Source organism: Clinocottus analis, unplaced genomic scaffold (genome assembly GCF_023055335.1).
Source record: "Clinocottus analis isolate CAN_PGR_092001 unplaced genomic scaffold, fCliAna1.0.p SCAF_4, whole genome shotgun sequence".
Taxonomy (NCBI): domain Eukaryota; kingdom Metazoa; phylum Chordata; class Actinopteri; order Perciformes; family Cottidae; genus Clinocottus; species Clinocottus analis.
The window spans coordinates 19,511,858-19,537,707 of NW_027176153.1; the positions used below are offsets into that span (position 1 = coordinate 19,511,858).

General features: G+C 41.8%; 2 protein-coding genes across 5 annotated transcripts in view; both read left to right on the forward strand.

Moving 5' to 3' along the window:
- Window positions 1-10,182, forward strand: part of dlgap4a (discs, large (Drosophila) homolog-associated protein 4a) — an 81,860-nt gene extending 71,678 nt beyond the window's left edge. For all 3 annotated transcript variants that reach the window (XM_068597428.1, XM_068597430.1, XM_068597429.1), the window contains 6 exons: window positions 2,820-3,286; window positions 3,379-3,476; window positions 4,407-4,843; window positions 6,768-6,859; window positions 7,426-7,578; window positions 7,679-10,182. In XM_068597428.1, the coding sequence (XP_068453529.1) occupies window positions 2,820-3,286; window positions 3,379-3,476; window positions 4,407-4,843; window positions 6,768-6,859; window positions 7,426-7,578; window positions 7,679-7,903 (1,472 nt within the window). In that variant the 3' untranslated portion in view covers window positions 7,904-10,182. The remainder of the gene's footprint in view (window positions 1-2,819; window positions 3,287-3,378; window positions 3,477-4,406; window positions 4,844-6,767; window positions 6,860-7,425; window positions 7,579-7,678) is intronic.
- Window positions 10,183-13,260: 3,078 nt separating this feature from the next.
- On the forward strand, window positions 13,261-25,240 carry LOC137800363 (6-phosphofructo-2-kinase/fructose-2,6-bisphosphatase 2-like). Of its 2 annotated transcripts, XM_068597531.1 has the most exons (17): window positions 13,261-13,380; window positions 14,588-14,768; window positions 15,731-15,856; window positions 16,512-16,608; window positions 16,886-16,952; window positions 17,256-17,330; window positions 17,427-17,483; window positions 17,598-17,722; window positions 18,213-18,420; window positions 18,977-19,123; window positions 19,208-19,312; window positions 19,964-20,093; window positions 21,785-21,847; window positions 21,934-21,998; window positions 23,229-23,414; window positions 24,192-24,259; window positions 24,355-25,240. In XM_068597531.1, the coding sequence occupies exons 2-16, from the start codon at window positions 14,678-14,680 to the stop codon at window positions 24,243-24,245; spliced, it is 1,596 nt and encodes a 531-aa protein (XP_068453632.1). In that variant the 5' UTR covers window positions 13,261-13,380; window positions 14,588-14,677; the 3' UTR covers window positions 24,246-24,259; window positions 24,355-25,240. The 2 variants fall into 2 exon arrangements, 1 of the variants encoding a protein (XP_068453632.1); XR_011079569.1 differs by lacking the exons at window positions 24,192-24,259; window positions 24,355-25,240 and adding an exon at window positions 22,382-22,454 and having other exon boundaries at window positions 23,229-23,368.
- Window positions 25,241-25,850: the final 610 nt, after the last annotated feature.

The window sequence follows — 25,850 nt, forward strand, 5'->3', positions numbered from 1 at the left end:
TCATCTTTATAAGAGGTGCATTGCAGACGTCTGGACAGAAAATGGGACAGAGGCCTGTGTTGATTCAGACACAGATTGTAGCTGGACATGATACTTAACTTTGGGAATGTCGTGCATCTGTGCTGTGACTACGAAAAGAAGTGTCTCATTCTTTGTGAATAAATGCTCAGTTGTTGGTTGGGTATGTTCTCTGAGACGAGAGGTCAGGGCTGCTAGCGACTCATGAACTGCACGGAGTGGATTCCACAGCAATGTTTGTGTATGTTGGTGGGATTTAATGAGGGCTTTACTGGTGCGAGTCACTGGCTGATGACGGAAGTACAGCACCCTCACAATTACAGGGTGTTGGGTTGCCATTTACTTTGAAACCGCCACCGAAGAGAATAAACACTACATTTCCATCATTGATCCAAAGCGTTGAGCCTTAAATTGCTTTCTAGGTCAGCTTTGAAATAAAAAGGAATATTTCATCCATCTTGTGTGTCAGTGAAAAATGGAATTGGGTAGAGAAGTATTTGTCCGCTGTTGGTTTTGCAACTCCTTCGGTCATGTGTTGACAGTCAGCCAGCTGTTTAAATAGCATCTACACAACCGCCCCTCGACATCATCCACTCTATCCGTGGAAGAAAAGTGTGGGTTTTTCATGGTTTCTCATGTTGTACTGTACTTATCTCTGCATCATCCACCACAACCCTGCAAGTCAGACTGATGACCAAAAAGGAGGAACGAGTCCCATTCCTGGTCCCTGAGTCAGATTGTCTTTTGGCTTCACTTCAGTTTCTGTTGAAAGAATTTGTGAATCCAAGGTTTCACGTGTCCGTCAACGTCAAAATGTCACGCTTATGTTAAGTAGTTTACCATGTGAGGGCCCTGCTCTTTATTATAATAATAACGGTGTGATTGCCAGTGAGAATAGCTGCTGCATCTTAAAGGTCAGCTAGCTGCTCCATCTGAAAGGTCAGCCCACCTTAAGTGAGTCTGAGCCACAGTTGTCGCTAACTTTCACTTAATTCAACAGGTGACAAACAATGCGTGACATTAAGACGTGGGTCTTAAGGAGTTGAAGCGTTTATTGGATCCTGGATTTAGCCCGCTGCTGCTTGAATGCCAGATAATGTGACAAACCAAATTGTCTTTGCTTTCCCCAGAGTCAACGAGCACAAGCAGGCAGGACCAGCGCCACTCTGCCATATAACACTAATAACGTTACCGCCAGCAAAATACCTCCGCTAGTTAATTCCATGCTTAACGTTATAAGCACAGTGGTTGCGTCAAAGCAAAGCGACTAAGGCACATATTTTGGAAATTACCTCCCAGCGTATTGCACTAACTGTTTTGTCCGCGAGGAACCCTGTGGGTATGTTTTTCAGGGCTGGATTTAAGGATTAGAGGGCCGCAGACAAAAGCAGTGTTGTTTCTTTCAACTTTCCTCTATTTTCTCTATTGGCCATGAATTGTACAACTATTATGAATACCTCCCCAATAAAAAGTCCTCCATTGAAATGTTTTTATTATCAGCACAATGCCCTTACATGTACTGCCTTTTGTCTGTTCAAGGTGGAGCTTTTCAATTCTAATATGATGAAGGGGAGCTGCAGATTCAGGTGTAATTCTCTATCAATTAATCACTACGAGTAAACCTGTTCACATTAACACATTAATTTGAATTATGATTTTAAAATGCTGTGCAGGAGATTTGAGTTTGCAGGGCTGAACGTCACGAATTGGTCGAACACAAGTGAGCAGAGACGGAGACAAAGAGAGAGCAAAGCGAGTGAGGAAGAGAAATAAAACTCTTTGCTGATAGTCATCAGTGTTAAGTTCCAAAGCAGAAATGGATAACAATCAAGCACTCAGCAAATATATATTTTTTGGAGACCGGCATTGTGGAGTTTTCAATCTTCTTTTCCAGCTCTTCAAGTCTCCTTTTAATCGATTCATAACATCCACTTAAAGCTGCTCCTGAAACGTCGATGATTGTAGTTGTCAGTCGAGAAGCCGCGGTGGTGAATGTAATTTTGTCCGTCAAATCATTGCACTTTCTTTCTTAAGCTTCGTCGTTGTATGTATAGCAGTATTACAGGCTTTACACTTTTTATGAAACGAGTCTTGTCTCAAAGTTGTCTCACGACAAAACTTACTCTCATGGAAAAAGGAGAATGTTTCTGTGCTGAATATTAACAAAGTGAACTACTTTTGAATCAGACACTGGTACAATGTTCTCCTCTGGGGAGACACGCCGTGGACTTTATGACTGAACTATGACCAGGAAGCACTATTATTATGATTTTACTCTGTTTTTAAAAGATTCTAAGACATCTGCAGCTCTACATCCACTGAAGCATGCCACGCCACAGTAAATACAAACATAACTCTGTTGTGTTTGCTTGATCGTCATTAATGTTCAGATGTATTGGAAAAAACAAACGGGGAAAGTTCCCTCACAGTCCCTGAAACTGTGTTGGTCTGAAAGGGCTCTGAATGGAAACGGCATAGTTGTGTTGTCTGACGGTCCCCAGAGCAAAAAGGGTCGTGAAGGTGTGGCATGCAAAGGAAGGTCTCCAGAGAAAGACTGACGTCAATGAAACACAACCACCAGCTAGTGTATACGAAACACAAAGGTAGAGTCTGATAGAGGCAGCAATAAGGGCAAAGTGCAGGTTTGTTGTCGATACGCCAAGTGTTTATGGTTTGGGGTTTTATGTTCTTGTCGGCTTTATGTAACCGCTGCGTTATCTCTGGTGTCTTTGGTGACAAATAGCATGTTATCTCATCCCCGGCTCTTTTTTTTGTTTCTTTCCCCCATCTTCCGTTTGCAGTCAGCAATAGAAAGGCTCCTCCGCCGGTCCCACCCCGCACCACCTCTAAGCCCCTCATCTCAGTGACGGTGCAGAGCAGCACAGAGTCGGCCCAAGACGTATACATCGACCAGCAGGACCGCGGCAGTGAGGCCAACAGCCAGTCGGGACGCAGCAACTCCTCCGACAGTCTTTGTAGCATCCGCACGGGCAGTCTGGCTAAGGGGTCCCGACCTCTGCCGGTCCCGGTCCTAGTCCCCATCCTCGTCCCCGTCCTCGGCCCCGCCGCTACCCCTGGACCCGCTGCAGGCTTCGTACATCCTGTTCCGGCCCCCCGTGACCTCCCTCCCACCACCCCTGTTATCGCCACTACCTCCACTTCCACTTCCACATCCACCCAGTCCCAAAATGATACCCTGAGATTTGGTTTCACCCTAGAGCAGGCCCCGACCGCAACCAAGCGGAAACTGTCCTCGATCGGAATTCAGGTGAGGATAAATTTGTATTTGAGATCCAATCGTACTCGGAGGAGACTAAAGGCAAAGTATTTGACTGGGTTTGTGTTTTTTTTTTTTTTTAGGTGGATTGCATTCTGCCGGTCCTAACAGAGGAGCCTCTACCCCTCACTGCACCCCTCAAGTTTCAGTCAATTGGAGTTCAAGTGGAGAACGGCAGGCCGTAAGTGTACACTCTCATTTGATGGAACAGAGAATGGTCGACACAAGTGATCTGATGGTTTATGTCTAGCGGAGATGCTGTGAAGACAGAATATTAACTTAATACATGTGGTGATGTTGCCCTTAATGGAGTCATTGTATGAAAGAGTAATGCAATGTAATAGGCTCTTGAAAAGACTGTTTTAATTCTCTATTCCTCACATTCCTCTATACATCTTACCATGCTGAGCTAAACGGCTACTTAGAATGAACAAATGGAGGGAAGAGAAAGGACTCGTAGGAATCAGATGAAAATATTTTGTGTTAGATGGAGCCTCCGGACATGAGGGAGGGCTATGAGGTGAAAAATAGGTTTCGTAGACGCAAACCACTCTTATACTTAGTAAAGATGTGTTGGATATAACTTGTTTTAATCGGAGTTTTTGCCTCATAGTGCTTTGAACTTGTCCACTCTGTAGCGGCACAAACTCACGTTGCCTCTTCTTCTTGGTGGAGCTGCCGTCTGTGCAGCAGCCTGTTGCTGGGGTCAGGCAGCTTGCAGCCTGGCCGCAGGGCTCCGATTGATGTCCTTTTACTCTGGTTTTGACAGTAGTGAGCTGAAAATGCGGCATTTAAGCTTTTTTCCATTCCACTGTGATTTCTCCTAATGACATTGGTTTGACGGCCCACTTCCTTTTCTGCTGTTTATTATCTTTAGAGCAGCGGCCCACTCAGGTTTTATGTTGTATTCTTGGTTTGTTGTAAATTTTCTCGTGCTTACCAACCTCGGCCTTTTCTATTTCTTTTGTGATCCTTTTTGCAAAATATGATACTGCCATAATGTCCCGTGGGCTCCCTGACCCCCTCAAACTGCTACTGTGACACATCACGTCATCGTCTTATTCATGTCACTGTCCTGTTAGAAGCTGATGTCAATGCAATGTCTCTGCAGTCTCAGCCGGGAAAGCAGCATGGCCTCCAGACAAAACACAGAGACTGAGCCTCAGGAGCCCCAGGATGCCGCACCCACAGAAAACAACACAGCCAACGGCGCCAACAGTCAAACGGCGATTGCCAGCGCACCCAACGGACAGGACAAAGCCATGGAACAGCAGTCCCTCAAACACACCTCGGCCCTATCCCGGATATCCAGCCCGCCCCAGGTCGCCCTGGACCCGGCTTTAGACCCCTCCTCGCTGCCACCGCCGGATCCCAGCCTGGAGTCCGGAAACTTCAGCACCCAAGTAGATGCCGCTCAGCCCGGCACGCCAGCTTGCCTCCGAGACGGGAACTGGTTTATGAAGCTGCTGCAGGCAGAAACGGGGCGCATGGACGGCTGGTGTCAACAGATGGAGCAGGAGACCAAAGAAAACAAGCTTTCAGAGGAGGGTAAGGGACATGAATGCATGAAATGGCAAATCAAAAACTTTTGGAAACCGTGCATGAAAATTTTCCTGCGCCCATTTTAAGTCCCAACATGCCCCATTCAGATAATGCTTTGGCATTAAATACGTAGTTTTTCCATTTTTAAACCGAACGACAGTTGTCTTACTGAAACTCCTTCGTAACAGGCCAAGACTTTGTTTTATTGGGATTTTTGTTGCAGATTACGATTCTTTAGGTCTTAATCTTTCCAAAAAAGTGTGTTATTGACCGCTCCAGGTGGCATTTTTGGGGAATCTGGCTCATATTATACTGGATGTTCATCGTTACAATCAAAATATCTTTTAAAAGTGTTTTTTTTTTTTTGCACATATAATTTTTTTTCCCTTAAGACTTGCTGAACACATACATACAATGAACACAAGTATTGGAATTAATTTGGGGTTCCTACGACGACTCAAACGCAGGGAAAAACACTCAAACACAGGGGAAAGGAGGTCTGGAGACAACAATTGGTTAAGTCCCCATTCAGACTTGTCATGTGAAAAGTCTCGTATCCAGATGAGATTCACGTCACTGGTGTTTACTCTTGTGCACGTACAGTATAATCAGCTCTGTTGGCCAAGTCACAAATCTCATTGTGTTGGGTTTCCCAGGTCTCTAGCTTGGTTACTTGGGTTACTTAGAATTCCCGCAACCTAATTATTTATACAGCACTGTTCTAGATCAGACGTCACAAAGTGCTTCACAATAATAGACAAAGCAAAGAAGTACGGTTAATGGGCTTGTCAAGTCAGTAACATAAAGAGTTTAATTGACGTTCCAAAGGCGGGGATTAGGTTGGGCCTCGTCCTTGTTGACCACGGACAATGAAACAAAGCACGGCACAGTCATTACTCCCATTCACTCACGGTAACGCCGCTCATTGCAGGGAGAGAGCACTCTTTTGTCTCGGCTGTAACGGAGCGACTGCGGAGTCATTTAACTTTTTTCATCTCCCAGAATACCACTCAGGCCGTTAGGCCGATTCGTCTCTGCAGTGTCTTAAATATGAATGAGCTGTGGCGGCTCCCATCAGATCATCATTCCGTCTGCTCTCTGTGGACCTGAATTATGAATTTTCCATTTACATGCAAATATTAGAGGCGTAAAAAAAAAAAAAGCTGAATAAAGAGTCACTTGTTATCCTCCCAAAGATTGCGTCAATATGTTTCTCCTAAGAAAATAATTTACTGTCACAGAGTGTTCATGACTAGACGACATCGACAAACTCGCTCCCTCTTATGTCTTGATGCACCTTTTTTATGTCTCTCCAGTTACTCTGGTTCTCTAAGTAGCTGCTTTTTCCATGTCCTTTTTTTGTCGCATTACATACACATTTATTAGCGTCAGGGCGGGGGACCTATTAAAATGCAAATGTATTTTTATTTATTTATTTTTTTCTCTCGTTCTTGTTCGTCATTGCTTGGAGAAAAGAGACGCTTGGGCTAAACCTACATTATTTGAGATTTTCACATCAATACCACTCGGCAAAAACACCTGCTTTGGTTGTCCCAGAAAAAACGGGAAAAAAATAGCTCGCTAGCTAGCGCCCCCTTTAGTTGTGAAAGCCCACACTTTTTTTGCCAACAATGACCGATTGACTTGAAATTCGGCACACATGTCCGGGTGAGACCGCTCTTCAAAAAATTCAATCGTGGCATTAAGCTGAGCCTACTTTGATTTTCCGCCATTTTGAATTTTGTAAAAAAATATATATATATATATTTCAAACTCCTCCTAAACGCTGGGTCCGATTCAAACGAAACTTTCTGTGGATCATTATTGGTTCAATGTGATCAAACAATATATTTTCAACTTTCTTGTTGTAATTATTTCAGGTCTCTCGCCACAACTTGTTGATGACTCATCGCAATCTCCTCTTTTGTAGTGTTGGGCACGATCCGCAGTGCAGTCGGCAGCGCTCAGCTCCTGATGACCAAGAAGTTTGAGCAGTTCAGAGGGCTCTGTAAGGAGAACTTGGTGAGTGGCTTCCTCACGTCCTATTTGAATCTCTTGACGCACCATCCTTGTTGCTGCATGTTTTTATTGGCGGCTTAAACTCAGTTACAGTTTTCTTTCATCTTTCCGACATCGTTAATCTTGCCATTTGCATACTTGTTGGAGAGGAAAAAGATCTTTTCAGGCACAAACATGAAATCCTCGAGAATGCATTGCATCAGATTCACTGTGATAGATTCTTGTTCGCTTGTTTTTGTTGTCTCGCTGTCCATCGCCGCCAGATCGTCTCTGTTGCAAAACCAATAGTGTTGAAATGTAATCATCTCCCAAAGTTGATTAGTGTCAAATGTGTTTCTCTTCATCAATTTGCCTGAAGGAGGCTGCCCAGGAGATCTCTCTCTCTCTCTCTCTCTCTCTCTCTCTCTCTCTGTCTCTGTCTCTGTCTCTCTCTCTGTCTCTTTTTGTCTCTCTCTATCCCTCTCTCTCACTTTCTCTGTCTCTCTCTCTCCCTCTGTTATTAATTATCTCTATTTGACTGCAGCATTCATCTCTAACTTCTCCGTACCATCTTGTTTTCCTCTCACCAGGACGTCAACGCCAACCCTCGCCCGACAGCTCAGGACCTCGCGGGATTCTGGGATCTGCTGCAACTCTCAATAGAAGACATCAGCATGAAGTTTGACGAGCTCTACCAGCTGAAGGCCAACAACTGGCAAATGCCGGAGAAATCGGAGAAGAAGGTGACGTTTGGTGTCCGATTGTTTGGAGAGTGACAACAATGGCGGTTGTGTTTTCAGCTGTACCTTTATTCCTTTTTCCTCCTCTTCTTCATTTCCTCAGGATGAAAACAAGCCGCTTCCATCATCTGTGCCAAAGAAGCCGACTAAGCCCAAGCTGTCAGCGGGGAAGGACAGGAGCGTGGACTCAGCCGTGGACAAACAGCGGCAAGAAGCCAGGAAGCGTCTGATGGCGGCGAAGCGTGCGGCGTCGGTGCGGCAGAACTCCGCCACGGAAAGCGCCGACAGCATCGAAATCTACGTCCCCGAGGCCCAAACCCGCCTCTGATGAGAGCGTGATCATCGAGGGGGGGAGGAAAAAGAATCCGGACTCCCTTCAGACATTCATTGACGCAAACACACACACACTCTCACACACACACACACACAGACGGACACGCAAATGTACAACGGATGCACGGAGGCCTGAGCTGATGCGCGGAGGATCACAGGGCGCCGAAAACTCTCCAGAATAATGCAGAGCATCACGGGAAATATCCTTGACATTTGTTTAATACTATTGTTATTATTGACATTATAATAATTATTATTATCTCGTAAAGTATATCAGGACTGTCTTAAATGTGCAAGTATCTTGGATAAGGACATCCTGTACCTTGTGAGCTGAAGAATCTTGGTATCCCAGAAGTTTACTCTCTTAAAAACTCCCCTCACTGCTGATTCTACCGGCAAGTTGTGGCTGCCTGGTTTACGAGCTGAGCTACCATCCACACACACACTCAGGACACACATGCAGGTGTACTCGCTGTCCACAGAGTCTTCCTGTTCTCTATTTGTATTAGGCTGCCACTTCGTCGAGTGTGGTGTGTGTACGCGTCATAACCGTGTACGCACTCTTTTAAGATGGTGTTAATGTACTCGGAGGATTAAAGGAAAAAAAAAAATTGCAGAGAACCAGAGGAAGGCAGTAGCATATATATTATAAATATCACACTATTGCGACGTTCATTTTGTAAATGTTGTATACCAGATTATTTGTTAGAAAGAGGTCAGTGTTCAGTACCAAGGTAGTTTTTTATAGATCGAGTACATGTACTGTCATGATATATTAGCATTTGATGCAATCATTCACGCCACCTCCTTTCTCTTCCTCTCCTTTTCACGAGCGCGCACTACACGGTCCTGTGTCTGTGGATGCCCATCGTTAAAGTCTTACGGTTGTTTGGGGTTTTTTTTTTTCGTGTGACGGGACGTGAGGATGGACTGCCCTGCCAGTGAGCTTACAGAGGAATGTATGAAGTTGTATCGCATTTACAGCTCATGTCGACTTGATCACTGCACTTTCCATTCACCTCGGATCAAGTTCGCTCACCTTCAGTTTGCCTGATCATTCTGACTTTCTGACCAAGACATTCACCACTTGAAACGGCATTCCCAATCAACCAGACTGCGTGTGATAGGGTGGGGGTTTACGTGCCACTTGAAAGGAAATGGAATAGCATAGCAATAATAAATTAGAGCGAGCAGAGAAGTAGGTATCCAGTCTTTAAATTATTAAATTCAACATTTCCAATAAGACTTTCTTAGTTGTATGATGATGATGAAGAATAAATGTGTGTTTCTTTTATTGACTGACCGCCCTTGAAATGATTTAAAATCTCAGGTTGAACACATACTCAACAGTAAAAACCACTATGGATGGATTATTTATTAAAAAATAACCACAAATTAACTGGCTGACTGCTTCGGAGCCTTTTGACGAATCTTCTGAATCCAGACCTGCTCGCTGCTCTTCTGTAAGGAAAATCATGTTTGGTGCAGTCTTAATAAGGACGCTATAGTCTCGCTGACCTTTCCAGCAGCTTGAACTCCCACCCCTGTTTGTTGAGAACGAACTGTGGTACATTATTTTTTTTAATTTAAATTTGAATGTCATTTGACACGTTTTGTGACCTTCATTCGAAACAAGGTCGAGCTAAACATGTCATTTCAATAAGCAACGGTGCTGTGAGGGGCTTCATGTTGTGCCGACACGGCAATGATCATCTACATTTCAGCGTCATTTGATAAAGCGTCTATTTAAAGTAATTTTTTTTTTTTTTTTGTAATTGAATCTGCTTATGAATTTTACTTGTCTGTGCGTGGTCATTCTCAGCCAAGTTTGTTTCGGCTCGCTCCACATACGCTACGCCTTGTCTTCTGTCTCAACTCATGACTTTTTTTGCGTATAGGACTGGAATATTGTCCACGTTTCGGTTTTTCTCAAACGGAAAACAAGTGCCAAAGGGTTCATGAGAGGAAGTGGGCATCGCGTGCTCATGCACAAGTGTAGGTTTGTGACTCACTAGTTGTTGTGTTTTTTTAATTTTATTTTGTATTTAAGAGCTGGCTCTCCCCCTACTGGTCACTCCCTGTGTTACACACTCCAGACATCTTGTTCCGCTCCATTTTGAATCTTTTTAGTTACCGCACCAGAAATGACGTTGAACTGGGAATGCTGACACAACACCAAGTTGTTGATTTTATTATTCTCTTGTTTGTATTACATCAACAATGGACATGTGCATTTCATTGTCCAAAGAAACCATTAAACATCCCTTTGCTACATGTCCTGGTCATCATTCTTGCTGTCTTTTTTTATTTATTTATTTTTTTCTAAAGCACTCATCCATAATACAAAGTTAATATTAGCTGCTGAGTTAATATTACACATCAATACATCATGAGCATTAGGTTAGACATTTTATTGTTGCTGTATAATCTCTAAAAGCATGGCCTTCTTGCATATAGAAATATACAAAGATCCTTGCCGATGAATTTTTCAGCACTCCTTTTAAATTGGTCTTGCTATTCAATCTGTGTAAGGCATTCAGGGTACGTACTGTACGTAGGAAACGGTTACTGTGGCTGACAAACAGTGGAAAGTCCTCTCCCTTTTCAAGTCATTTGAGAGCCGGATCCCTTTATTTCCCCACACACTGAACTTTTAAGAGAGAACGACCTGATCAGGGATCTTCAGACAGTTTGTTTACCAGTACTTCCTGAGTTTCAAAGGGCTACAAAAATGGACAAATGATGACCAGAAGTTGCAACTCTTGACGCAGATTACGTGGATGTGCAATTCGATGTGGACGAGGCAATCTCCTCTGGTTAAGGGATTCTTCTAGAATTGATCAAGAAAGATCTTTGAGGTAAATTGTGTTTGCTTGAGGGACAGAAAACATTGAGAATTATGAGCCCATACTGACTTCAGTACCCGCCCTCGTGGCAATATATCTCTCTCTCTCTCTCTCTCTCTCTCTCTCTCTCTCTCTCTCTCTCTCTCTCTCTCTCTCTCTCTCGTTCTCAGAGATCCAGCTAGGAAAATGAGCAAAAACTAGATCCAGATTATCTTGTACTGACGAACATTATTTTACAAAACAAGCACATATCTTACAGGCGAAGGGTTGTTTAATGTTATGGTGTATTAGTTAGACACTGTGAGGCTAGTTTCTTTTAAGAGAATAAAGAAATTGTGATTGCAATGAGTTACGTGGCATATTTTCTGTATGAAATAATCTGTACAATTAAAGAAGAATGCCACTTAAATTTGGAAAGCATGTATTTGTTTTTTCCTCTTTTATGTATTTGAACAAATTACCTCAATTCTATAAATTGTTGTTCTTGGATCTGAAGGACAAAAAGTCCAGAAAACCTGTCTTCATGATCCCAACACTGTGCTCAGCTAAAACAAGGGTCAACAAAACACTTTGAATTGCACCACCAAGTGGTCATGCACGCTCATATTCTTCAAAGGACTGACAGCAATATAAATACATAGAAGTTTATAGTATATGCACTGAGCAAGGGCATAGGTGGACATTGCCGTCCACGTTATCATTTTGCAGATATTGGTCTAGATATCTTGGTTTCAATAAAGTGAGATCTTAAAGGTGCAATATCTGAGATTGGGAGCATGTTGATTGCCTCTCAATGGCTCTCAACATGTCGACTGCGAGCGGCTCTAAAGCTAACGGTGCTAAAGGGGCCGACAGCCCGAACAGTGAAAACTAGTCTCAGTTTCTCGTTTAAGCAACTCTTGCATCTAGTTGCTGGTAACTTTCATTGGAAAAGAGTTAGAAACACTAAGCTGGATGTTTCGGTTTGATCATAAAATACAAAGTAAACTCGCGAGTTTAACCGTGCTAGTTTCTTAACATTACCAACCCTGCCTTTAATGTTCAGAATGTTATATAAATCTTGTTTATATTTAGACAATGCTGTACTTCCGACTTTGTGGACATAGTTTGTTTCGGGCCCTTTCCTGTTTCACCATGAAAATGCTCCTCACTTTGGTGTAAAACATGTTGACTGGCTTGTACACAGAGTTCTGACGTGAACCCCATAACATCGAATACATATGCACGTAAGAACTGCTGTCATACAAACAGTGCTTATACCTCATGCCCTCTGCTCGGCCACTCATCTCACCTTGAGGATTACCTCCTGGTGATGATTCAAAGGCTCTGCTGCTGACCACAGCGCCTCCTGCAGGCTTTAGTGATGAATGAGCAACAAAGACTCTGGGGCAGGTGCATCTTAGCTGAAGAAGAACAAAACAAGATTGCCTTCAAAAATAAAACCAAATCTGATAAATCACCTTCAAGGACACATAATAAAATATTATAGACTTTAATGTAGTTCTGTCCACAAACACTACTGTGAACGTGTAAACTTCTGGAGAGCAATACAATTACAGCAACGTTAAGTTATTCATTACTGGTTATTTTGCAGTTAGGTATATAAACATTTACGACACATTTTATTAGCTGTTTTGTATTTTTCAACACATGTAAGTCGTCCTAAAGCATTCACAAGTGCATCCACAGTTTGTGACTTCTTAACAGAGCTGTAACTATGTTTAACGATCAATGACTAAAGGCATCAACAGTGTGTTGTACAGCATTTAACATTTGCACGTCATGTACATTGTGTTATTATAAATAGTGGCAGACTATAACTAAGTATGTTTAGTCAGGTACTCTTACGCTTCAGTACTATTTTGAGTTGCATGTTATTCTACTTTAAACTGCCACTTCACTACATTATTTAATAGTGTTTACTCCACCGACTGACAGCTGTTGCCACTTTATAGATTATGATTCAGCAACAGTGTACGTTAGGTATAATAATAATGGTTAAATAATGCTTTTGCATTAATGCATCAGCAATAACAATCCAATTATAGTGATAGTAATTAGATATTATTATTATTATTATCATCATCATCATTATTATTATTATTATTATTATTATTATTATTAATAATAATAATAATAATAATAATAATAACACTCTGCATGGTGCCACTTTGTGTTCAGATCGAGATGCTGAACCCCCCTGGCGCTTTGCAACCCACTGCTCCTACAAGGGAACGGGTTAGATAAAGAAGTCAATTAATGGATGTACCTGTATCTACCTGTATGTGTATGATTGAAATTAAGTGTTTTTTAAGTAATCAATACTTTTTTAGACACAGATTATAATGTGTTTAAACATGTGTCATGACTATATACAAATTTTATATGATACATATATTTGTGTTATACAAAGGGTATTGTATTTTTTTTGTATTGTATTTTGAAAAGCCCAACCGGAAGCTTCTCGGATGACAGTTTAATGACATCGGTGAACTTCCGGTAAACGCCGGGGAGGAGGAGCCTAAAAACATCCGAGAAGAAGAAGGACTCGTCCAGTGAAGGTGGAACTGATGGCAGCGTCGCAACGACGACAATAAGAACATATTAAACCGCCGGCTCACTCGCGGTAAGTTTTTAAAAATTTACAGTTTCAGTCCCCGTTTTGCTGCAGCGTTTTAGTTTGAGTCTATTTCAACAACACGGACGTAAAAACAGAAATGATGAACTTGACGCAGAGTTAACGTCAAGTACAGTATCTGTACTGTATGTGACAGGATGTCACGCAGAACTTCTACATGACAAATTATACTTCCCCAACGTGGACACATACTTCTAATTATATCAGGGCAGGAAGTGTAGAGGTTACAACTATCAGAATAATGTAATAAAATAAATGCTGCGCCAAAAAAACGACCCTTTTTTTTCTTAATAATGTCAATAATTCACTCGCTCGACCTCCATTGTGGATTTTTGCTGGATTTCTGAGTCATCTATGAGGTTAAACGGAATATTTGGCTGGTTGTTTCTGGCAAAACAAAACATTTGAACGTGTCTGTCTGTATATATAATACTAATAGTGTGGATTATTTTACTGTTTCTATTACTGTTTACTTTACCTGTTTTTCTTTATTGTACTATGTGTGTGTTGTTGCTGTAATCCTGCAATTCCCCCCCTGCGGGACTAATAAAGGATTATATTATTTTACTTGATCAGTTTGGGCTTTTGGGAAATAGTATTTTTTTTCCTCCACTATTTTCTGACGAAATTAAAAAGATAAGTCATTAAACTCTTTATCGTATAAGTAACCATGTATGGGAATTTCCCTCAATGAGTGCTCAATAAAGGGCTGAAAATGATGTAAAATTGTCTTAATCCAGAGAGCAAGCAGTTTATAACCTTTGCAAAGCGGTCACCAGCAAATTCTTTGACATAAGACAACGATAGAGTGTCCCACTTGTCTACAGATCAACTCATTTAATAACAGATTGAAGCGCTGGTGAGTTTCTCCTTTCATTTAGCTGACACTTTTATCCAAAGCGACTGACAATATTAAGTGCTTTTAACCATGAGTACAAACTTAGAACAACAAGGATCAAGAATTTACAATTTCTTTAAGAAAGCCAAACTATAAAGTGCTCTGAGTAAATGCCACTGAAGTGCTACTTTCTTTATTCAATGTATAGTTGGAAAAAATGTGTTTTTAGTTCGCGTCTTCATCATCCCTTTACATTTGCCGGTATCATCGCCTTACTCTGGCTTCAAATGTCAGTTCTTTGTGTCGTCGGACAGCTTGTTTTGATGCAATACTGACACAATACTCTGTCCTCAACAGAGAGATGCTGACCTCATCTTAACAGCGACCGCAGCTCGTCGTCCCCCAGACTGACCGCGACCAGACAGCAGCAAACGGATCGGAACGATCATGGCCGGCCGGCAGCAGAGACCCGCGGCCGCTCCCGATGGCTCGGCAGAGGCCAAAAGGACCGAGCTCAGAGCCAAAGAGAAGAAGTGCTGTGAGTGGTCTGCTTTTCCTCTGCGTGGGAAATTGTTGACACATTTACCTTAGGCCTGTTCTGTGTTAATTACCCAACTGTTACATTATTCAATATAATGTACTTTCAGTGTGCCACTTAATCACATTTTTCCTGCTCTGTTGGCCGCGAGCAAAGAGAGGTGATAAGGTCTCAGCCGGCACTGATTGTTAAATGTCAACTGTGACGCACCTATTGTCATTATTAATATGTCTACAGTGTGTTTTTTTTGTAAAGGCAGATAGTGCATCACATGATGTTCCTTTTGGAAGCACGGTAATACTGCAACAAGCAGATTCAGCTGGTAAAAATGTCACTAAGTCTGGCTTCTTTTTAACTTGAGACTTTGAGGACAAGGACATGTTTCCATGTATAAATATGTTGAATACAGAAATTTTTCCTGCTCGGTCCACACTTGTAGTCATCTGGCCGTACAGTCTCATCTCGCCACATATTTGTTTATACAGTTTCCCTGCGCTGAGGATGGTCTGTTGGGGACACTGAAAGAAAACAGAGGAAGAATCTGTTAGAAGTATTTTTCCACTTCATGTCCAAGTCAACAAGACACCGGATTATTAAACCGGGTTGTTGAGCAGCCGGACTTTGAGACACATTAACCAGAGGTCGAGAGACTACGACGGTATTCCGGAAATGTTGTTAAACTAAGAAGGTAGTTGAACACGACAGAGGTGACATTGAATTATGGCCCAACCTTCCCTCTGCTTGCTGTCAGTGTACACGCTACATGTGTGTGTGTGTGTACAATATGCAAATCGCCCCTGTTGTTGTCATAAACAAGACATTTATAGAGGAGGGAGGAATTCATAAACAGTTACCAGTTTGAGAAGTGGATGTAGATCATAAAATACCGTTGAATGCTTAATAACTAATATCTCTGGTCGTGTGTGTGTGTGTGTGTGCGTGTGTATGCGTGCAAACTGCAGCTTGGGCCTCCTACATGACCAATTCTCCAACTGTGATAGTGATGATTGGGCTGCCCGCCAGAGGGAAAACCTACATGTCCAAGAAGCTGACGCGCTACCTCAACTGGATCGGAGTGCCAACGAAGGGTCAGTACTTAGTTTTATGCATGTTGTCACATTTTTTCAGTCCACAGGAAACGAAACCAATTAAAATAATATTGGATTCTGAGCCCAGTGAAATACCAGAGTCAGTGTAAAAGATATAAGGGACAGTGCAGGCGTGGCACTATGATGCATTCTTCCTTATTAAGGACTGGAATGCCATTCCAAGATATTGAATTGCATTCTCTTGTTATCCAGCCTGGACAATACCTGTTTTTAAAGGTCTTTTACAAACACTGTGTTACGTAGTCTTTGAAGTGGATATCGCCAGAAAGGCCTCTGAGCCTCTCCTTCTTTTGCCGTTTCTCTTGTGTTGCTTTTTTTGCATTGTTTGTGTTTGTGTGTTGTTTGTGTTTTCTGTGAAACTCCACCAAGAAGAGGAGACCTGTCCTGTATAAAAATAGGAAAATGTTATGCTTAAGGCAATGATTTGTTAACTTAGAGTTTATGATGTGTCACCTCCCCCTTTCAGCCGGCTCTGTAGTACGGTGATGTTTTCACCTCAGTGGAATGCAGGCGCACTGGTTTGGCAGATAAAAACCCTGCCGCCTCGACGGAGCGCAGACATTATACCCTTCTCAGTGCCTTTGCGGCGTCGGTCTCCTTCTTACTCTCTCCCTCTTTTTTTTTCCCTCTGCAGTATTTAACCTCGGAGTGTATAGGAGAGAAGCGGTGCAGGCGTACAAGTCCTACGACTTCTTCAGACACGACAATAAAGAAGCAATGGAAATCAGGAAGTGAGTAAGACGGTTTTCTCATAGTTTTTTGGCTCCATCTGGCGTCGCAAAGTGACTCCAATCCTAAAAAGCATCCGTCCCTCTGCAGGTGTTGCAGAGTCGTGATTGCGACGCCCAATATAAAAAAAACACCTGGTTGCTTTGTCATAAAAATGCCTCCTTTGGCTGCAAAGTGTTTGTTTGACTAATGGGTCAACAGTTATTCCAGCATATTATTTATTTGAGATGCATCTAAAAGCTTCTTTTCCTGATCAATACACTGATTGTATTTCAACAGGCAGTGTGCTCTGGTGGCGCTAGAGGATGTCAAGGCCTATCTGAATGAGGAGGGAGGCCAGATCGCTGTAAGAACACGAGATTCAAGATGTTTTTACTGTCATATGCACAGATAAGTTATTCTATACAATGAAAAGCTTGTTTTGCTCGGTCCTCCTAACACAGAATTACAATAAACTTAAGCTAAAAAATAAAATAAGGCACAAAATATAAAAAAATAAAACAGTATTGCACAAAAATATGATAATCGTATTGCTCATTGTATGTTTATACACTATACATTGCTCCAACATTGCACACACCTGAGCGGTATTGTTCACGCATATTAATTTTAAATTGATTTGTTCTGAATATCTCGTGTCGTCCGTCAGGTTTTTGATGCCACCAACACCACCAGAGAGAGGAGGGAGCTCATCCTTAATTTTGCTCAGGATAATTCATACAAGGTCAGAGTTACATTCATGATATTAATCATTAACGGTGATTGTGTTATATTTTCCTCCATGAATTCTGAGTTTCTAATGGTTAGCGCCTTCTGCTAGGTGTTCTTCGTTGAATCAATATGTGACGACCCTGACGTCATTGCGACAAATATTATGGTAAATGATGCTTTACTGCTCTTTAAAAAAAAAAAATTTAAATTACAAGCACCGTTTTGCCTTGTTGTCTTGATGTCATCGTGAATCATCGCTACAATGTCTCTCTCACAAAAGGATGTGAAGGTGTCCAGCCCGGATTACCCCGAGAGGAACAGAGAAAGTGTCATGGAGGATTTCCTGAAGCGAATAGAATGTTATAAAGTCACCTACAAACCTTTGGATCCGGATGAACACGACAAGTAAGAAGTCATTTTGATCAGGAAGCTTCAAGTTCTTTGTCTTTTTGTTCTTTTGCCTTGACGTTGTTTCATACTTCTAAACAATAGAAGTCTTTTAGGGTTAACGGTCCTCAATCATTTACTTGTGTTGGCCTCGTGGATTATTAGGCTTTTTGTGGATTAGAACAGAAACCGGAGCCAATTTATAATCTTGTTGGTTATTGTTTATTATTTAATTGGTTTTGATTTGAGGAGCTTTTATACGATGAATCCTAAAGTATTTTTTTGTAGCTCACGGCGTTCAGGAAAAACACTAATGTGTTTGATTTCTTCATAAATTAACTGAGAAAATGTTGATTCTATGTGTATTAAAACAAATAAAGTAACTTTATATAGGCCCACATGCTTAATCTTTGTTTGTGGAGCAGAAGAATACGTGTTAATGGTCTTGAACCTTGTCGATGTCTTTGAGTAAATATCTGAATATAATATGTTTCTCTCTCACACACAGGAACCTCTCCTTCATCCAGGTCATGAACGTCGGCCGTCGTTTCCTGGTCAACAAGGTGCAGGACTACATCCAAAGTAAAATAGTGTACTACCTCATGAACATCCACGTGCACTCCCACTCCATCTACCTCTGTCGGCACGGAGAGAGCCATCACAATGTGGAAGGACGCATCGGGGGAGACTCTGAGCTGTCGGAGAGAGGGAGACAGGTAAGGGAGACGGGTGAGAGAGATAGGTGAGGGAGACGGGTAAGGGAGACGGGTGAGAGAGATGGGTGAGGGAGACAGGTAAGGGAGACGGGTAAGAAAAGCATCCTCTCCGAAAATCTTAAAGGAAGTGTTTTTTTTTTATTTGAAGCAGCATCTTTGATTAGTAAAGACTGGAAATTCATTTTTTACAGATTATATAAATTGAACATAGTGTTTTAACTAACTAGCTAGCTGTTTTCCCCTGTTTCCGGTCACTGTGCTAAGCTAAGCTAAATGACTGCTTGCTGTAGCTTCATATTTTAAAGACAGATATGAGAGTGGCGTCAATCATCTTAAATAACAAACAATAAAATACTTCAGAAGCTTTAAAAAGTTATATCACAGAAAAGTCCAAGCAACAAATTGGAAACTATTTGTGCAACATGAAACCAGTGAGGTGAAGAGTAATGAAATCGTGCTGCTTCAGTGAAGAGCTCCTCCACCGTGTAGCTTCTGCTTTGTGTTCGGGTGTCCCTTCTCCAGAATAAACGTCTCTTTCAAAATGTCCTCTTGTCAGTTTTCAGCAGAACTGAAGGGGTTTGTTCAAGAGCACCATCTGTCCGACCTGAAGGTCTGGACGAGCCAGCTGAGACGCACCATCCAGACGGCGGAGGAGCTGGGCGTTCCCTACGAGCAGTGGAAGATCCTGAATGAGATAGATGCTGTACGTCCTCTGATGAGTACCCAAAATGACCGGCAGGCAGTCATTTGTGTGCTTCATTACGCCTACTTTGTGTTTTCAATTCAGGGAGTGTGCGAAGATATGTCCTATGAAACCATTGAGGAGACATACCCAGAGGAGTTCGCCATGAGGAGCCAGGACAAGTACCATTACCGCTATCCGGGAGGAGAAGTAAACGCCGCCGGATCTTTATTCATCTTGAATCTGACAGATAAGATCTGTCATGCTCTTTTTTTGTGGTCGTCGTGAATTCGTTCTCTAGTGTAGTGGCGCTCAACCTTTTTTCAGTGATGTACCCCCAGTGAAATACTTTTTCCTCTAACCAGTGCAACAATTTTTGGGGATAAAAAAAAGGTGTGCCATCAGTGTGTGATTGATTATATAATATATTTAATTCAGTTTATAAACTTTGCTAACCCTATTTTATTGAATATTTATGATATAACAAGTTTTTTTAACAAATTTAATGAATGCTCATTTTAAATTCATATTTTTAAAAAGCCTTCACGTACACAAACCCCAGGAACACCTAGAGGGAACAACTTGTGGCAAATGTGGCTCTAACTTCCACCTCGACTCCAGGATGACTATTAGATGTTAGGGGTCAAAGGTCACGTGACCTCGCAAATTACACATGTCTAAATAGGATAAAATAATGAAATGATGACATTTTGGACAGACATGGACGTAAACTGCAACTCGCCTGGTCGGAAGTGAAAACATCCATGAGGTCACTTTAGTGGTTCTCAACCTTTTTTTCATGTCAAGCACGTCTCCGTGTATGCAGGTCTCTGCTGTATTTGATGATGTTTTTGTCTCTAGTCCTACCAGGACCTGGTTCAGCGGCTGGAGCCGGTCATCATGGAGCTGGAGCGACAGGGCAACGTGCTGGTCATCTGCCACCAGGCCGTCATGCGCTGTTTGCTCGCTTACTTCCTGGACAAGAGTGCAGGTATCATGGACCCTCTCATGTATTAGATGTCTAACAGCGGTGTACCTGTGTGTTGCTGCAATGCAAAGATCGTGGCTGTAATTGTTTTGGCCGAATTAGACAGAAAAATAGTGAGAAAACAATTAATGGAATCGTCTGACACAGTGTGTTCTTTAATTTGCCCACAAGAGGGCGTCAGAGTCGGGACCTTTCAAATGCAGTTCATGTGAATATGACTCACACAAACAACTGTTACCACCAGACAATTACAGACTACAACTTGTCTTGTTTGTAGGGTAATTAAACTTTGGACTTACTGTTGTGTCCTGAGCAACATGATCAGCTACACATGACTACTATTTTATGATGGTCGGTTATATAAATATTTTATGAAGACAATGATGATCATCAGGCACTGACTCATGACCTCAAACATACACTACCAACAGAAGTGTGTCTCAAAAGACTCTAAAAGAGTCCAAAGTGATGACACTTCTAATTTTGCAGATGTCGAGACAGGTTTTTTGTACACTATATTTATTATTGATCAGTAAAAACAACAAAAATTACAAAGAAAAGAAATACAAAAGACCATTGCACCCCATGTTGAGAGTAACATAAAGTCATCACTGTGTTTTAATGACAGAGCAGTGCTGCAGTGGACCCTGTCTACGTAATATATAGGTATAGTATATAGGTAAAGGAGTGTTCTTCAAGGCAAATAAATTACATTAAAATATAACAAATGGGATCCATATACAAATATTTATACAATTATAATAAAATATACATACTATTGGTACTCAAATGGAAAAGGGGTCAGAGTGCTGGAAAGTACAGATTATCCACATATTCACTGAAGGGATAAGAGGTTTTGTTCTGTTTCCAATTTGTTCTGTCAAGGGATTGTGACAGAAATAAACCCATTTTTGAAATGATGCAGGCACTTGCAAATGACTCGATAGTTTGAAATGTAAACCATACTTTGGTGTTTAATTTTTACCTCTTGACTTAAGATTTCATTTAATATGTTTTTTTTGTCTTTTTACAAAATGTACCCAAACGCTAGTGAAGAGAAAGATCTTGGGTAGATAATGACAAGAAAATACATTTAAAATCATACCCTCTAAACTAAAAAGGCAATCTGGTTTGAATTGACGTCAAATTCTATAAAACTAAACTTGTTCACAAGACATTTAGCCACGGCTAAATCTACAGCGGGAACCATGAAGTGCATCTTCGGATGGATGGAGAAACAACACTGAATGGAAATGCTCATGACTCTAAATGCTGTCGCCTTCTACAATGACAGAAATTCTGACTGGATCATAAATATCTATTTTGCCTTTGTAGTTTTGTTTAAAACACAACTAGTAACTACTGGTAGTGGACTCGGGCGTTCAGGTTGCATTGTTGCATTAAATGAAGCAGATGTAAAAATGTGTGGGAATGAGCAGTGAGGGAAAAATAACAAACCTGAATAATAACTGGGTGGGTAGAATCCATAATTAGGGTTTCGTCAGTCAGCAGAGGAAGTGGCTGCAGAAACCAAGCGGTGTGGGTGCAGCTGTGACTGGCATGTCATCCCGCTGCACCCCCGCACGGTACGTGTGGCACTGTGGTCATAACGCGACGTCATGCACCGCCCCGACCACAAGGGGGAAACACCTAAAAACAGACTGACGATCTCTTTTTTTGTTGTTTCGCCTCAGATGATCTCCCCTACCTGAAGTGTCCGCTGCACACCGTCCTGAAACTCACCCCTGTTGCTTACGGTACGTCACTCCACTGTTCACAAGTCAACCGAAGCTCCTCCTCCTGTCGGGTCGTGACTGTGTTTCTCCCGTCTTCCTCCCTCCAGGTTGCAAAGTGGACATGTTCGACCTGAAGGTTGAGGCGGTCAACACTCACAGGGACAGACCATTAGTAAGCTTGTGACGCTTTTTTTTTGTTGTATTAAGTTCTGGTGTAAACACACCGTGTGGTGCACGTTTCTATTGTGTGTCAGTCGGTGGGGCCAGTGCGGTGATGACTGGGCAAACTGACCACGGCTATATTTAGTTTTAAACTAAGTATTACACAACTCACAGCAGCCATATATCCAGTCTTTTCCTCAAAAAGTCCTGCGGACAGATGCATAAATCTCTGTGCAGAGAAGAAACATGCACACTCGTAGTTCTTCATCAGATATATTAAGAACGCGTTTCATAAATCTCTTTTCAAAAGCAGATTTTGTGAGCTTTAGACAGAGCCAGCCTCGTAAAGAAAGATACTTGTGCCTCACAATGAATTGTCATTTGTGTTTTTAGATAGTAGAGAGATGAGGGGGAGATGCAACAAAGGTCCTGGCTGGACTCGATGACAGGGACGTTGCCATTCATGGTCAGTGCCAAAGCTAGCGTCCTCACTGTAGACCAGAAGATGAACTAAAAGAAGAATAAAATGCCTCTAATAAGAATTAAATTAATAATAGCATAGACATATTTTCAAACGTAAGCTTTTGCATTAGTGTGTTCCACAGTGCTGTGCAGACTGTGGTGCAAAAACACAGTGAACAACGTGAGATAATGTTTTATTTTGAAATCCATCTCCTTCTCAAATCCCCCTCGCCTCTCTCTAGAAACATTCACGTGCACATTTTCATCACAAGATCTTTTTTTACTTTACAAATACCAGTTAGTGTGTTGGAAGAAGGCATACTTCATTCTGCTTACATGTTGTTGTATCTTTTATACATCAATTCAATCTCCAGCCACCAACAGAGAGCAGTTTATTAGTGATGAGTGTTTATTGGTACAATATATAAAGAGCCTTTTCTTTCTTTTTATTTTCTCATCAGCCCGCTTCACCTCTGCGCAGCGGTTGTAGAGTTTGGTTGTGATGAGTGTTGATTGTTGAAACCAAGGATCCCAGACAGAGTGGGTGTTCACACATGAACACATTTACTGAGAGAGCGCTTGTTTAATGGGGAGAGACTGAAATAACAGTGGTCTTTTTATATCTAAGGCTGTTTGTCTCCGTGGTTGTTTTTTTGCCTCTCCAACAGTCCCTTTTCACAGCACACAGTGACTTCAGCCCTTTAAACAGGAGAGTTTAATTAGTACAACACACGAAAACAACATGTGTTAACCAGCTCGTCTCCTCCTCGGCGAACAGAACACGGTGCCGCCGCCGTTCATCCGGCGGAACAGCTTCACCCCGCTGTCCAGCCAAGACCAGATCAAACGGCCTCGCCTTTACAGCGTGGGCAACCCGCCGCACGCCCGCATGTCCCAGGCGCCGACTTTACCCAGGATGCAGTTCTCCGAGGCGTCCGAGGGAGCGGAGATGCTACAAAGCGAGGTCAGTCCGGTCACGTGACCTCTCATTGCTTCGGTCCATCCGGGGAGAGGGATCCTCCTCTGCTGCTCTCCTGAAGGTTTCTTCCTTTTTTTTTCTTTTTTTTTCCTGTGAAAGGTTTTTACTCTCTTTTATTTAGGGGAGTTATTCCTGATCCAATGTGAAGGATGTCTCATGTGTAGAGATTATAAAGCCCTCCGAGGCAAATCTGTGATTTGTCATATATTTCATCACTTTAAAGATGTTGTAAGTGGAGGAAAAAGTTAATGAATAAATATGAAAATGTCTGACAACAGGGAAACTATGGAGCTTAGAAATAGCACAGTAGTACATTTAGTTTAGATTCATGTTATCAACAGATTAGAGGATTAGAAGTATGAAGCTTTATATTTTGTTATATTAAATAACTACTATCCGGTTATTATTATCTTTATTTTTATATTTGGTTGTATGTGTTATTCCAGACAATACAATCCCAGAGGTGTCATGTTTTACACTACGAAGGTGTTGAGAACAAACAAAGTGGCCTTCACACGCATCTTAGATGTGATTTGTGTCTGTGTGGCCTCATAAAGTGACCTCTCCTAAATGTTCTGTAGCTCAAAAACAAATTTAAAAAAGGGCAGAAGGGAGTGTTTCACTCCGGCTGGTGACCTCAGATCTGATTATCAGCTCAAAGTTCAGTCGCTGCCAGTCAAAACAAACTCCTCCGCCGTCTCTTGGTTTGGTGTTTGTCTTAACGCCGTCTCCCTTCCCTCCTTTTTTTTTCTCGCTGCGCAGGACTCTTTGAACGGTTTTGACGCAGCAGACACAGGCGACCGTGTTCGGTGTTGAAGAGACACTGAAAGGTATTTCCAGCCTCTTCTTCTGGTTTTATCACGTGGAACATATGTGATCTACACCACAAATACCTCACCTCTCTGTTTGGCCTCTTTCATCCCAGGCTTTTCATCCACATGGATGTGTCACCGGCTCCTGGATCAGCAGTGAAATGCCCCACCATCACATCCTTAAAACGCTGTTTCTGTGGAAGCCCATATGAGTTATCTCTTAGTTTTTTTTGTTGCATAGTTAGTGTGCGTTAGTGAGCGGGTTAGCGTACATACATGAACTCAATGCCTTTGCACAAAAGCCTTCATATCAAGGCTACGATCCAGCTCAGATATACACACGAATGTAGACATTTGTTGGAAGTAGAAACACTAAAAACACGTCCACTAGTTCCTTGTACACTCCAGTCATATTATGCTGTATCAGATGTAGAACATGTTGATTGTGGAAGCTACTGTCGTTTTTAGTTTTAGTGTAAGAGGAAGCCATGTACAGCCTTGGGTTTCGCTCAGACTCTGTCTTTAACATTCCCAGATGATGTGCATCCTTTTCTCGGTTGCTCGGACAAGATGAAGTTTATTTTGAAGTGTAATTTAAAGCTTATTAAGCTTGCAGAAGGCAGACACAGCGCTGTAAAAAGTAATGACATGTTTCGTCTAGCCTTGTAAAAAAAAAATGTAAGAAGCTACTGTGCTTATTTGCTCTGTGACAATTATTCTGTTGTTCTCTTCGTTTGTGTTTTGCCTTCCGGTCAAAGAACAGCTTCAATGTCTTCAGCTGCCCAGCGGGGGAACATTTGGGTTCCCATGATGCAAAAATGATCAAACACAAAGTGCTCCTGAATTCATTTTAATTCTTCACAGCTAAAAGTAAATCAATCGTGTTCTCCCGATGCAACAAATATGCTGTTTGTTAATCTGTAGCTTTAGTAACCACATCGTTTACTTTCACATGACTTTGATTAGGATGTCAGCAATAAATCAATATTTGGAAAAAAAGTGCCTTTTATTTAAGGACTACAACGCTGTAAAAATATGATTGAATGCCTTAAAAAAAAAAAGCTTTAATGTTATTGCACACAGTTTCTTTTAATAAAGTTCATTTTATCACATTATTTGCATTGACTTCTGCTGATTTTGACCTGGAAAAAGTCTTTTATTTTGAGGAGGGAGTGAGCTTGAGCTCACTGGGCGTAGCCTTTCTGTTTTCTAAACTTCCTGACCCTGATGAGCTAGACAGACACACCAACAGTGCCAGAGCTAAATAAAAAATAAAAAAATAAATAAACGAGATGGAATGCTCAGTGTAAAACTCATCTTACAAATCCAAATGTGCTGTTCAATCACAAATTATTTGACACTTTGGTCACTTTTTGTAAACAATGATGCAACTCTCATTTCTATGTCCATCATGTTTTTGATGATGATCTGATGCTCTCGTCATTGACGTCATGGTGCTGATCCAACACTGACGTACCAACATCATCACAGAGACGCTCCTGAATTCACGAACACGCCTTTATGTGGCACGACAAGTTGTGACTGAACCGAGTGTTTAACGTGACGTCACCGGCTTTAAATGAGTGTGATTTGCTTTTCCAGGTCGCAG

Excerpts from the sequence above, each read along its gene's own strand:
- LOC137800363 (XM_068597531.1), top strand. The coding sequence starts at position 14,678 with ATGGCCGGCCGGCAGCAGAGACCCGCGGCCGCTCCCGATGGCTCGGCA. Across the intron at positions 15,857-16,511 it reads GATCGGAGTGCCAACGAAGG|TATTTAACCTCGGAGTGTAT; the intron begins GTCAGTACTTAG and ends TTCCCTCTGCAG. Across the intron at positions 20,094-21,784 it reads CTTCCTGGACAAGAGTGCAG|ATGATCTCCCCTACCTGAAG; the intron begins GTATCATGGACC and ends GTTTCGCCTCAG.